The sequence below is a fragment of the Littorina saxatilis genome, linkage group LG15, assembly GCF_037325665.1.
Source record: "Littorina saxatilis isolate snail1 linkage group LG15, US_GU_Lsax_2.0, whole genome shotgun sequence".
NCBI lineage: Eukaryota > Metazoa > Mollusca > Gastropoda > Littorinimorpha > Littorinidae > Littorina > Littorina saxatilis.
In genome coordinates this window covers 37,999,942-38,015,044 of record NC_090259.1, presented here as the reverse complement: position 1 = coordinate 38,015,044, position 15,103 = coordinate 37,999,942, and the positions used below count along the sequence as shown (strand labels likewise).

Below are 15,103 nucleotides of genomic sequence, written 5' to 3'. Positions count from 1 at the left end.
CTTCCTTCAAAATCGCCTGCTGGTTCTTGCTGATATCCATTTCCTCGACATATCTATCACCTGCTTACAGTCAGCATATCAGAAATAACTCATACTGTTGCAGCGGTACTGTCCGACGCTGAGAAATGTAATGTCAACAGTGAAATCATACCTGTCGAAGATAAAAGCAGACCGTTAAAGTGGCCATGGAAGAAATGTAATTAGATGCAGATGTCAGATATGGGTTTATCAAATGGAGTTCATCAAATTAAGCCTACAATTACCTCCAAATGTGCCGTCCTATATCTTCAATCTGAACAGATATATGTGTGTGTGTGTGTGTGTGTGTGTGTGTGTGTGTGTGTGTGTGTGTGGGTGTGTGTGGGTGTGTGCGCGTGTGCACGGTGCGTCTATATGTATATGTATGCGTGCCTGTGTGTGTGTGTGTGTGTGTGTGTGTGTGTGTGTGTGTGTGTGTGTGTGTGGTGTGTGTGTAAAAATGGAGGAGGTCAATACAATAAGCTGATTTATTGTTAATACAAAACGAATTAATCACAAAGATAGATTACATCGATGTTAACAGTACATTCATACACCTCAACATCATTATGGCAACACAAAAGTGTCATCACTGGTCACGTCACAGGGTGAGCACGCTGTCAATGCACAAAAAATAAACTGTTACAAAACCTGCTGCAAGGTTGATCTTCAGACAGGAGAAAAAAATAGAAGATACGAATGTAGACTGCAGAACGGCTTATGGCCACACTACGAAAGATTATTTTGTGATGAAAATGTTTGCTGTTTAATTAACAATAAATGAGTAAAACAAACAGTATGTTTGAAAATCTGATTGAGTGTTTAATGCTACTAAGAATGATACCATTATCAATTCAATGGTTCACTAATAGGGTCTACACGTTTATGTATCCGACAAGAGGGAACTTTTTCTTTTGTTAAGAAAATCACTTTTTGGGGGGTCCTTTTGTCTGCTAAATTAACTTTAAAATCCCTATTGGAAAAAGGGACCAGCAACGTACGGACTCTTTTGACTGTTTTTACATGAATATTTCACAAGTTGAAGTTGTGTGTCATGGAAATCAGAACAATACGTTTCGGTAAAACATATGCACTCTACTCAGTTGGGGATGCAAAACAAGAACAAGTCTGCTCCTGATCACGATGTATATCATCATAATAACCCGTTTAACTTGGTTCCTTTTAATCTTGTACCATCAAACGTGATGTTTGTCAGAAGTATTAAGTCAAGCAACTGCCATACACTATACGGCAAATGAATGTACATTTCTTTCTTTATTTGGTGTTTAACGTCGTTTTCAACCGTTCAAGGTTATATCGCGACGGGGAAAGGGGGGGATGAGATAGAGCCACTTGTTAATTGTTTCTTGTTCACAAAAGCACTAATCAAAAAATTGCTCCAGGGGCTTGCAACGTAGTACAATATATGACCTTACTGGGAGAATGCAAGTTTCCAGTACAAAGGACTTAACATTTCTTACATACTGCTTGACTAAAATCTTTACAAACATTGACTATATTCTATACAAGAAACACTTAACAAGGGTAAAAGGAGAAACAGAATCCGTTAGCCGCCTCTTACGACATGCTGGGGAGCATCGGGTAAATTCTTCCCCCTAACCCGCGGGGGGTGATGAATGTACAAACAGAATGAAAAGCGCATCAAACCACTACAGCTTCGCAGGATACAAATACGGAAGGGTTCTTTCATGCATGGAACATTATCCATTGTGAAGATTCAAGTATACTTATTGCCTAGAAACAAACAATATATTTAGCAAAATTGTTTATCAGCATACATTATCTCTGCACACGTGCATTAAAACACAAGCCACAGAAAAGGAGTTTTAACAAATTTAGAAATAGCATACAGTGCATATGGAATGATCAAATGTGTGTAATAATAAGTCATCCATGTTGCCCGCATATGTACTGCTCTAGTTCCAGTGAAAGATAAAGCTGAATTTATTTCTTATTTCCCACTTGTTATGTTTCAGTTGGAAAAAATGCTATTTTTCTGACAGGGCTTATCGTTTGGCATGCGAGGTAATATGCTTTGCTCCTCTTACAGAATCATGATTCTTTGAAAAAGCAGCAGAAAACATTAGATTGTGGCCCTGTTTTCATACACCCAGATTGACAGAATAAGTGTGTGTCAACTCCAAGTATCAGTTTACATAAAAGAAATTGTTTTATATCCCATAAATTGAAATGTTTCTGTTCAATTCCAAAGCAAGGAATGCTAACGGCACAGCTGAATTCATAACACGTTCGTTCTCTTTTATTTGTCATCAACTTCTCCTGTTACCTTGACAAGTACACTACTCATAAAAGCACCTTTCCATTGAAACAGTACTGAGATTCTGATAAATACAACCAGATAAAATACTTCAGCTTTCTGTCGACCAAAAGAAGCACCTAACGCAGAGCAAAAAGCAAACAAATCGAAAATAATTATGAAACAAAAATCACAGCTGACCATATTATGTTTAGCTGAACAACTGCCACAGTAATCACAATTAAGTACTCATAACAACATGAACTTATTAATTCTGCTAGAATACAGAGTATAATTAAAGACAGAGTAAAGCTCAACCTCCATATAATGTTTAAAACGTGACGTCATTTTGGCAAGAACAAAACATCTGTTTTACTGAGAAAAGTATCAAGGAAACGACAAAAAGAACACACACAAAAATCAACACCACCAACATAAAAACACCTGACGAGCAGAAACTAAATCAAAAGCTTTGTTCAATGAAGAAGTGTATGTGGAAAAAATAGTAGGTTAAACCACAAAGGAAAACAATGCAAGACTGTATGTTTCGCCTACAGAAACAGTTTGATTGAAATTCACAAGCAGCAAATGAAGCACGTGTGGCAATTAAAACTAGCTCATCATGACAATCTTTGCATTAAAAGAATTAAACACACACACACGATAACTGCACAATGATGATGTTTAAAATGTACTGTTTCATATTGTTTCCTTCTGTAAACTCTGTTCAGCTGAATTGAATTGAATAAATGGATCACAAACATAAATCTGTCTTTAATTGTAGCTGTTAAAGTATATAGAGAGTTGCATCCATATACATGTATTCTCATTCATTTGATAGTTTCAAAGTACAGATTTCAAATAGTTTTAAAATGCACACTTCTCACAACTCATTAAAATATATCACTCTGTTTATCATATTTTCAAAAGTAACTTGGAATGTGTTTCTCTGGTGAACCATAGACCAAATAGCCTGGATCGCCAACTCGTCACGTGACCCTTCGAGGTTGCGACGCTCGACTTTCAGGGGCGCGTCGCGTCCGGTTTGAAAGGCCAGCGATTCGAAGACAGTGAAAAGAAAGCACGCTCAAGTTATTTGTGACAATGGGAGGTGACAATGAACTGGATTTTCCAAAACTCCAAACTAAACTTAACAAAACTCATCGAAAAACATGTTCCATATGCACTTTTGCTGAGTTTATTTTAGCATTTTCAGAACTTACCTCGGCAACTTCGTCCATGTATACAATTGACACCGGATATCACGTCCCCCCGATTTCTGAAAGGCTTGTAAGCGTAGGTTCCTAAATGCGAGAGGCCGCTACCTCGTAATAGAGAGAAAGAGCGGAGAGAGAGCTAGTTGGCGGTCCAGGACAAATGGTCTATGGGTGAACCAATACTGTACAAACAATTAATAACTCAAAAATAAAAAATAAATTAAAAAATATATAAAACAAACTATTGGCACACATAAAGAGTTAAGATAAATATGAATGTCCAAACATCATAAGCCCAAAACCGTCAAACTCAAAGGATAAATTAATCATATAGGAAATAGAACGAACATAACTTGCAAAGCAATTTTAAGGAAAACTTGTTTTGGCTTGAACAATATCACAAAGATGAAAATGGTGCGAAACAAATTTACGCACACAAAAATACTAATAATGACTGAAAGAAAGCTATAACACCTTCTGTTTATGAAACGTTATAGTATAGTAGCCAGGAAAACAAAAAAAAACACAAACACAACAAAAGGAAGAAAAAACGACAAAAGACAACAAACAAAATGTTCTGTATGTTTTACATTCAGACAATAAAGTTGTATTGAATTGCATTGAATTGAATTTATCATGCAAACAAACGAATAACAAAAACAAAAAAACACATCAAAAAGCTGACGGCTGAAAACAAATACAAATTGAAAAAAATGTAACAATGGAATGTAAAACACATACACACAATCTTCTTAACATGTCCTAGTCAGTTGTCATTCTTTCTGGGTTTATTTTATCAAATGTCTTGTCACAGCGTTGAAGCTTTGGTTGCCTGTTGTTGCTCAAAGCAATATTCTTACAACTGCTTCGTCCATGGCTGCTGCTACTGCTGTTGTTGCTGTTCCTCGTTGCCACCCTGTCATGACACCCTTCCTTACTTTTCTTCAGCACCATCTTTTCTTGTCTCCTTCTTATCCCGGTTAAAGAGAATTTTCTCCAATGCCATCATTGGAGCCTCAAAGGAAAGGGAAGTTATCGCTGCGGCCATGTAGGATACCACCAGGATCCCAAGGAAAAACATCACCTGTAAAATGAAGGATAAAATGAGGTTACATGTTTCACTGGTGAGCCAAGCGAAAGTCAAAAGTTGAGCATATGAGGCAAAAGTCTATTGTGTGAGTTTAAGGCCAAGAGTTAGTTAAAAGAGCGTCAAAAGTATGAGGTCAAAAGCAAAGCATGAACCACAAGAGTGAAGAGTCAGTCACTAGTCGAGTGCGACTCTAAAGTCGTGTGTGGGTCAAATTCAAGTGTGAGTCAAAAGACAAGAGTAAGTCAAAAGTTCGTCAAAACTATGAGGTCGACATCTATATATATATATATATATATATATATATACGACTAGTGTCTGTGTGTCTGTCTGTCTGTCTGTCTGTCTGTCTGTCTGTCTGTCTGTCTGTGTGTCTGTGCGCGATGCGCGGCCAAGGTTCTCGATGGATCTGTTTCAAATTTGGTGATCATATTTAGGTACACCCTGGACACAACCTGGTCGATGAGATATTTCAACACGTGCTCTCAGCGCGCAGCGCTGTGCGCGCTGAACCGATTTTGGTTTTTTTTGGTCTGGATCCACTACCAGTAACTCTTCCTTATCTTCTCCAGTGTTTTCAGCCGCGATTATCTCCCTTCCTCCGTGTGGCGTCAATCTATATTCCCGTTACTACGTTACTATTTTTAGAAGGTCACTGCACGTTACTATTTTTAGAAGGTCTCCGGTGTTTTGCGCGTTTATCTCCTTTCCTTCGTGCGCCGGCGAAGCCGGCGTACACCCGGCAAAGCCGGGTCCCGGGCGCAGCCTGGTATTCGGCTCTACTTCTTCCCGGCGAAGCCGGTACCCGGCGAAGCGGGTAATCATCTAGTTGTACATACGACTGTCAGCTGGTTGTCGCGACATATATTTCGTGGTACAGACTAAGACCGGTTGGTTACAGGTTTTAAACCCCACATGCACGTACCCGTGTACCCACAGATAACACACATTTGGAAATAAAATGTGACTGTTTTCTTTTTTTCTCTCTGTTAATTCTCCAGTGGCCGTTTTTTTTTTTTTTTTTTTTTTTTTGCTTAACGCCCAGCCGACCACGTAGGGCCATATCAGGGCGGTGCTGCTTTGACATATAACGTGCGCCACACACAAGACAGAAGTCGCAGCACAGGCTTCATGTCTCCCCCAGTCACATTATTCTGACACCGGACCAACCAGTCCTAGCACTAACCCCAATATGTCAGACGCCAGGCGGAGCAGCCACTAGACTGCCAATTTTAAAGTCTTAGGTATGACCCGGCCGGGCTTCGAACCCACGACCTCCCGCTCACGGTGCGGACGCCTTACCACTAGGCCAACCGTGCCGGTCCCCCAGTGGCCGTGTAATATTTGATATACATAGAACAAGAGTAAGGGTGAAGACCCCAATGTTACAAATATCCCATTGAACGATCCTAGTGTCTGTTAATAAAATCTGTACATTTAGAATCGTTTAAAAACTCGCCGCCTTTTATACCTGCTTTACTCAGAATGTTGGAGGTCTTAAAGGTCCTTGTCTACATTTTTATACCGAAATCGCCATTTGACCATTGAAATGCAGAGTTTATTATCTACAAATATCAAGAATACACCCCCTTTCGATCAGGAAAGACGAAGCCAGTGTAGCCGTTTGAAAATTCATTGTAGTATTCCAGCGTAGTACTCATAGTAGGATATCCTTATTTTGGAAAATGTCAAGCGCAAAACTCCTCTCAAATCCCGTGCATTTCGTGCGTTTAAAAAAAAGCGTGGACAGCGCTCCAGTGTCAAACTGTTGCTGCACTTGTTTGGGCGTGGCTATAAGCATAGTAACATGAATTTGATTGGTCAGTATTTTTAGGCAAAGCACATGTTCTCAGCAAACAGAAAACAAAATATTGGAAGCGTGAGTCACGCTACCCAAAAATAAAATCTTTTTTCACATCTTTTTTTTTCTATAACTTTTTTCCCCATGGTTCATTCATCATCTGACATAACTTTTTAGCGAAATCTAACCATAAGATTATTGAAAAAAAGCAAAAATGTAGACGACCACCTTTAAACAGCGGGCTCCATTTTATACAGGGTGACCTAAACATGCCACCCATTGAGATGCTTATAATTACTGCAGCAATTGACTTCATATGTGACCCTCCACCACGGAATGAGTCGCATGTCACCCTTGCATGATTTTCATATTTTTAAATTTTCCGAAAGAGTTTTTTTTATGCCCTATCCAGTGGTGAAAACCGTTTTGGAAAAGAGCGAGTTTGAGTTATAAGCCTGTGACTAAGGTGACCCTCACACTGTTACCAGACACTCCCCGGACTTATATTAAGCCTAGCGCAGATCCGCGCGAGGTGACATGCGACTCATTTCGTGGTGGAGGGTCACATATTTGGTGTACATTGGCTTAAGATATGGGATGACAAGTTAACTCAGTTTCAAGTTTATGTGTAAAATGTTCTGACTTTTATGCTCTTTCGGGAACAAATTCAAATTCGAAGACTGACGCAAAAATACGAGATCCGGTGTAACACGAGAAAGTTACTCCCACGAGATTTTTACTCCGGAGTAAACATTTCGTACGAAAAAGTTACTCCCTTTACGAAAAAAGCACCCCCTCATTGCACGAGAAAATTACTCCCCAAGACAGGTGAGCTCCGAGTAAACATTTTGTACAAAAATGTTACTCCCCTGACGAATAAATAACGAATAAATTACTTCACCCCAACACGAGCAATTTAACTTCCCATGCCAGGTGTACGAAATGTTTACTCCCTTGTCCCCTGTTAGTCTTGGTGGTGGAAGGGGTGGAGGGAGGATAGCGCGACATTCGTGTGCGCGAGATCACTTATTGGAATTATCCCTTCGCCCGCATCCCATTTTTGAATACGAGATTTTTATTGGAAGTAAAAAAAATGGGGAGTAAAAATTTTGTGGAGGGAGTAATTTTTTCGTGCCTTGGGGAGTTCTTTTCTCGTACGAAAAGTGTACTCAGAGTAAGAATTTCGTACGAAATATTTACTCCGGAGTACATTTTTCGTGGAGTAAAAATGTCGTGTTACACCGGCCCTCCTACTTTTGAGGCCTTCTCCGATTTTCAAAAATATTCTACAAAAATAGTTAACAAGTCGCGTAAGGCGAAAATACAACATTTAGTCAAGTAGCTGTCGAACTCACAGAATGAAACTGAACGCAATGCAACGCAGCAAGACCGTATACTCGTAGCATCGTCAGTCCACCGCTCATGGCAAAGGCAGTGAAATTGACAAGAAGAGCGGGGTAGTAGTTGCGCTGAGAAGGATAGCACGCTTTTCTGTACCTCTCTTCGTTTTAACTTTCTGAGCGTGTTTTGAATCCAAACATATCATATCTATATGTTTTTGGAATCAGGAACCGACAAGGAATAAGATGAAAGTGTTTTTAAATTGATTTCGAAAATTTAATTTTGATCATAATGTTTATATTTTTAATTTTCAGAGCTTGTTTTTAATCCAAATATAACATATTTATATGTTTTTGGAATCAGAAAATGATAGAGAATAAGATGAACGTAAATGTGGATCGTTTTATAAAAACAATAATAAAATACAGATTTTTAATGACCAAAGTCATTAATTAATTTTTAAGCCACAAAGCTGAAATGCAATACCGAAGTCTGGGCTTTGTCGGAGATTACTTGACCAAAATTTCAACCAATTTGGTTGAAAAATGAGAGCGTGACAGTGCCGCCTCAACTTTCACGAAAAGCCGGATATGACGTCATGAAAGACATTTATCAAACAAATGAAAAAAACGTCTGAGGATATCATACCCAGGAACTCTCATGTCAAATTTCATAAAGATCGGTCCAGTAGTTTAGTCTGAATCGCTCTACACACACACACAGACAGACAGACAGACAGACAGACAGACAGACAGACAGACAGACACACACACATACACCACGACCCTCGTCTCGATTCCCCCCTCTATGTTAAAACATTTAGTCAAAACTTGACTAAATGTAAAAAGAAAAAAAAAAAAACTTGACCTTCATACATGAAACTTTGTGGAATTATCATCCAACATCTCAGGCTATTTGCATTGCCATTTGAATGGGTGACACTGTGGGAGTCACCTCCTATAAGATACGATGGACGCAACTACTCACAGCATTGATGCTATTTTCATCCATGTAGAAGACGGTATTCATGTTGAAAAGGTATAGATCGATGATTATTGGGTGCAGAAGGTAGATACAGTAGGTCAGACGACTCAGAGGTATCAGTGCGGGCCACGACAGTATTGTGTTCACAAAACCTGAAAGGTATATGACACGGTGAACAGCACATGCATACAAGAGAAATGGCAGATGCAAGTAAGCCTGTGCATGTGAACACACACACACACTCACACACGCACACACCCACGCACACACACACACACACACACGGACACACTCACACACACGCACGTACGTACGCACGCACACACGCACGCACGCACGCACGCACGCACGCACGCACGCACGCACACACACACACACACACATACACACACACACACACACAATCATATGACAATTTGACACATACACATAGGTAACACACACACATACATCGGCAAAATACACACGCACCCACACTCACAAAGACACACACACACACACACACACACACACACACACATACACACACATACACTGGAAAGAGAGACTGTCAGCGACAGTCTAAAACACACACACACGAACACTAAACCACAACAAGTGTCCACATACCTCCATTGCCAGTACAACAGGCGACTATCACCCAGGCAACGCAGGCTCCCCACACCTGTCTGTTAAGAGCGTTGTATAAAGCGGACACAGGTAGCGTGATAGGGTGACCGTTAGAAGCGTCCGACAGTCCGTACAGCACGGCTAGGGCACACGCCGTGGTAACTCCCCATATGAACAGGTTGAGAAACTGAAGAAAAAACATAATGCAAGAATTAATGTATTTTACAAATTGTATGCAGTGTTTACCTTAACCTGAAATATCAGGAATTGTATTGTCTTTCTGTGAAAAAAATCGTAAGGATTTGTGTATCATGCAGTCCGTTTGATCATTAAGTCAAGTTTTGACTGAATGTGTTAACATACGAGGATGGGGAATCGAGATGAGGGTCGTGGTGTATGTGTGTCTGTCTGTGTGTATGTGTGTCTGTCTCTGAGTGTGTGTGTGTGTGTGTGTGTGTGTGTGTGTGTGTGTGTGTGTGTGTGGAGCGCTTCAGGGAAAACTACTGGACCGATCTTCATGAAACTTCACATGAGAGTTCCTAAGTATGATATCCCCAAATGTATTTTTCATGTTTTCGATAAATGTCTTTGAACACGTCATATCCGGCTTTTTGTGAAAGTTGAGGCGGCACTGTCACGCTCTAACTTTTCAACCACTTTTGTTGAAATGTTGGTCAAGTAATCTTCAACGAATGCCGGACTTTGGTATTACATTTCAGCTTGGAGGCTTAAACATTAATTAATGAGTTTGCTAAATAAAGTTGTCATTAAAATCAAATTTTCGCAAACAGATTCAAAATTGATTGCGTCGTATTCTTTATCAAATTCTTAATCTGAAAATATATACATATGTCATGTTTACTCTAAACCTGTGATCACATTTAACGATCAAAGGTTAATTAGGTACTACGATAAACATTTTAGAGGATCTGCATTAAATGATGATGATGATGATGATGATAATGATTTGTTTCCAATGGTTTTTTCATTACTTTATTGTCCCATCGCTGGAAAATTCGGGTCGCTTCCTCCCAGCAGAAAGCTAGCAGCAACAGAGTCGCGCTACCGGGGTGTGTGTGTGTTTAGGTGTAATCAGCCACCTGCACTTATGGCAGAATGACCGAGGTATTTTACGTGCCACTGTGGTGACACGGGGGTGGAACATGGATACCGTCTCTGAGTCTGCACATACAGTTGACCCGTGTCCGTCCCGGCCCGGATTCGAACCTGCGACCAGAGGATCACAAGACCAGTGCTCTACCGACTGAGCTACCGGGATGATGATGATGATGATGATGATGATGATGATGATGATGATGATGATGATGATGATGATGATGATGATGATGATGATGAGGAGGAGGAGGAGGAGGACTGTCTGTCAATTTACATCAAATCCCAAAAATAATAACCACTGCAGGTAAAGAAATAATGCTTGCCTTGTTTATCCTCAGTTTGCAGTCTGTGCGATACAGAAAGGAGCCAGCCAGCATACCCACAACATAAGCGCCCATGCGGTTGTAGGGTTTGATGTAATAGTCGGAGAAAAAATTTCCTTGGCTGTACACAGACAAACATGCATTAGCATGAACACACACACACACACACACACACACACACACACACACACACCCGCACGCGCGCGCACAGACACATGTACACACATGCACACACACACACACACACACACACACACACACACACCTGCCCTGCAATCCAGTTGGATATCAGGCTCTCATATAAAATGCATAACGTAAAGTGGCCAACAAACTAACAAACCTATAAAGACACTTACTTTGAACTTAGAGGATGAAAGTCGTTGTGTACACTTCAATGATTATTCTCTCATGTCAATCAATCAATCAATATGAGGCTTATATCGCGCGTATTCCGTGGGTACAGTTCTACAGTACAGTACAGTTCTAAGCCCAGGGATTTATTTATTTATTCATTGTGTTTTTATGGGGTTTTTTTGCAATTTATATCGCGCACATATTCGAGGCGCAGGGATTTATTTATGCCGTGTGAGATGGAATTGTTTTACACAATGCATCACGCATTCACATCGGCCAGCTGATCGCAGCCATTTCGGCGCATATCCTACTTTTCACGGCCTATTATTCCAAGTCACACGGGTATTTTGGTGGACATTCTTATCTATGCCAATACAATTTTGCCAGGAAAGACCCTTTTGTCAATCGTGGGATCTTTAACGTGCACACCCCAATGTAGTGTACACAAAGGGACCTCGGTTTTTCGTCTCATCCGAAAGACTAGCACTTGAACCCACCACCAAGGTTAGGAAAGGGGGGAGAAAATTGCTAACGCCCTGACCCAGGGTCGAACTCGCAACCTCTCGCTTCCGAGCGCAAGTGCGTTACCACTCGGCCACCCAGGCCTCATGTGCCATACACGACGACACTACCCATTACATTTTATCTTAATTTGCATGCAAGTGATTTTTTTAAGCCTTGAAACTTTTGCTTTGAACTCGGAATCTTTATCGTGCGCATGCTTACGTATGGACATCAACGCGAGTCTGCACGAAGTTCAATTAGGAAAATAAATGCCTCGCTGAAAAACGCGGGTTTCCAACCCACGCCGCTAGCAACGAACTCGTTTCAAATCCAGCGTATTATCGACTTAGCCCAACCAACCCACGCCGCTAGCAACGAACTCGTTTCAAATCCAGCGTATTATCGACTTAGCCCAACCAACCCACGCCGCTAGCAACGAACTTGTTTCAAATCCAGCGTATTATCGGCTTAGCCCAACCAACCCACGCCGCTAGCAACGAACTCGTTTCAAATCCAGCGTATTATCGACTTAGCCCAACCAACCCACGCCGCTAGCAACGAACTCGTTTCAAATCCAGCGTATTATCGAATTAGCCCAACAAACCCACGCCGCTAGCAACGAACTCGTTTCAAATCCAGCGTATTATCGACTTAGCCCAACAAACCCAAAACCTATTCTAAACAGTTATATTTTTTATTTTCTATTTTTGTATAATTTATATTTTTATATGAATGTCCCTGAATACAATTATGTGATTAGAGTAGTCCCTCTCTGGGCGACGGCTGGTTGGAAACAAAAAGCTCGTTTGTATTGCTTAAATGCCAAACCCTCGTACAATAAAATTTGATGTGATTTGATTTGATTTCATTTGATTTGATTAATTGAGCAATCCGCGTAGGTGGATCTCCATAAGTGCATCTTCTAGAAACGTAAGACAAACAAAGGTGGGTTTTTTTTTTTTTAAACCTCAGTTGCATGCAGGTTTGCTACTACAATTATTGTTTGCCTTATTTTGTGTGTGTGCCTTGGAGCAAAAGACAAACAGAGTTACCTTGACGCGTTCCCTTGTAACTGCCCAGGTATAAGACCGGGTGGAAAATGATCCCTCATGGTAAGCGCGCCGGGCACGATAGAAGTGACGAGCAGAAAAACACCCGCTGACACCATTCCGAATATCGGTGAGCTGAAAAACAATTCAAGATAAACTATTATTATTTATCAAGATGTAAATGAACCCCGCTACAATAACGCTGAAGATCACTGGCTTTCGCGGATTTGTGCTTTTTAAGTTGTGCTTAATGTGTGAGATATTTGCATTGTTTTAGTTTTTTCATTGATTCGTCTTTGTTTTTATTAAACTTATTTTCTGTATAGCTGTAATGGTGCATGCAAGGCTGAATACTTTTTTAAGTGGGGACAACGACACAAAAATTCTACAACCTGACAAACATACAAGTCCCACAATGACAGACACGCATCGACACACAGACACAGACATACAGACACAGACACAGACACACATACACATACACATACACAGACAAACAGACACAAGCACACAGACACGGTCACACCCAGACACAGACACACAAACACACATAGAAACACACACACACACACACACACACACACACACACATTCCTCCATACATGTTCCCCCTCAGTTGTGTAAACTCACAAGTAGAAAGGCACGAAGATGAGAGGACTCAGGATGTAGAACTGCATGTCATTGGCCAGGTACCACGTCTGTCCCAGGCACTGAAAAAGAGGATGAGAGGATGCAAGTCGTTGTTTGTTATTCTCTCAGATGCAAAGAGGTTTATTCCACGCCACTCTCACTGAATTTTGTCTAAGTTTAGAGCGATTACGTCCCTTTGTTTATTACATCATGTTCCAAACACTGTAACATAACCATAAAGCTAACAGAACCCATTAGCAAGAAACGACTATTAACTTGCAAACTAATACATGTTAAAGCTTACTTCTTGAGTAACTCAAACTGAATACATACACGCACGCACGCACACACACACACACACGCACACACGCACGCACGCACGCACGCACGCACGCACGCACGCACGCACGCACGCACAAACACACACACACACACACACACACACACACACACACACACACACACACCCTTTATCTCTCTTATCAATCAATCAATATGAGGCTTATATCGCGCGTATTCCGTGGGTACAGTTCTAAGCGCAGGGATTTATTTATTTTATTTTATTTTATTTTTATTTTATGCAATTTATATCGAGCACATATTCAAGGCGCAGGGAATTATTTATGCCGTGTGAGATGGAATTTTTTTACACAATACATCACGCATTCACATCGGCCAGCAGATCGCAGCCATTTCGGCGCATATCCTACTTTTCACGGCCTATTATTCCAAGTCACACGGGTATTTTGGTGGACATTTTTATCTATGCCTATACAATTTTGCCAGGAAAGACCCTTTTGTCAATCGAGGGATCTTTAACGTGCACACCCCAATGTAGTGTACACGAAGGGACCTCGGGTTTTCGTCTCATCCAAAAGACTAGCACTTGAACCCACCACCTAGGTTAGGAAAGGGGGGAGAAAATTGCTAACGCCCTGACCCAGGGTCGAACTCGTAACCTCTCGCTTTCGAGCGCAGGTGCGTTACCACTCGGCCACCCAGATTTCCTTCTTACACATACACACAAACACATTCACACTCCCACCAACATCTTCACACACACACACACACACACACACACACACACACACACACACACTCAACCCCACCCACCCTTCCCCCACCCCCCACACACGCACACAAATAAATACTGAGTTTATGTCTCTTACGCCTGCATCAGATTTAACAAGATTATTGATGTACAGGAGGTTGGTCCACCACACGGTTTTACAGCCATCTCTGTCCAGTTGCACGTCCTGCCAGAAGGGCCCCTCTCCCCAGTAAGGCTGTATGCACACGTACACCATGATCACCAGCATATAAACTGGTGTCAGTCTGAAATTAAAAAAAAACCAGAGTAAAACAAAAACAATTTCAATTACAGTTTTACTGCAAGTAAAGCGGCGGCATTTTTTCTCTCTCTGTATAATGACAAAACAATTTCATTTTTGACAAAAATGAACTAACTCAATTTATGTTTTGGCAAAGGTAGCCTTCCAGACGTTACACACATTAAACAGTGGACCGTGCTATTTGTATATCTCGTCTTTCGCTACAGGTAAGTAGGCCTACCTATTTTAATGGTGCGACCGCATGTACCTCACTTTCAAGCTACACACACAATTTCAGCTCAATCGACCCATACACACCAGCGATCTAAGTGCGGACGTAAGGACAGACACACAAACACAGTGAAACCTGTACACCTCCGAATAAACGGTACGGTGTCAATAGATGTAGTCAATCTGTCGGCCCATACAACACACGCACACACACACACACACACACACAC

The 15,103-nt window shown here is 41.0% G+C and overlaps 1 protein-coding gene across 1 annotated transcript; it reads right to left on the bottom strand.

The window, feature by feature from the left end:
• Nucleotides 1-492: 492 nt before the first annotated feature.
• LOC138949265 (nose resistant to fluoxetine protein 6-like) lies at nucleotides 493-14,642 on the bottom strand. Its single transcript, XM_070321053.1, has 7 exons — nucleotides 14,481-14,642; nucleotides 13,312-13,391; nucleotides 12,685-12,816; nucleotides 10,775-10,895; nucleotides 9,336-9,522; nucleotides 8,730-8,878; nucleotides 493-4,597 (listed from the first exon to the last, which is right to left on the bottom strand). Exons 1-7 carry the CDS (start codon nucleotides 14,628-14,630, stop codon nucleotides 4,448-4,450), a joined length of 969 nt encoding a protein of 322 aa, XP_070177154.1. The 5' UTR covers nucleotides 14,631-14,642; the 3' UTR covers nucleotides 493-4,447.
• Nucleotides 14,643-15,103: the final 461 nt, after the last annotated feature.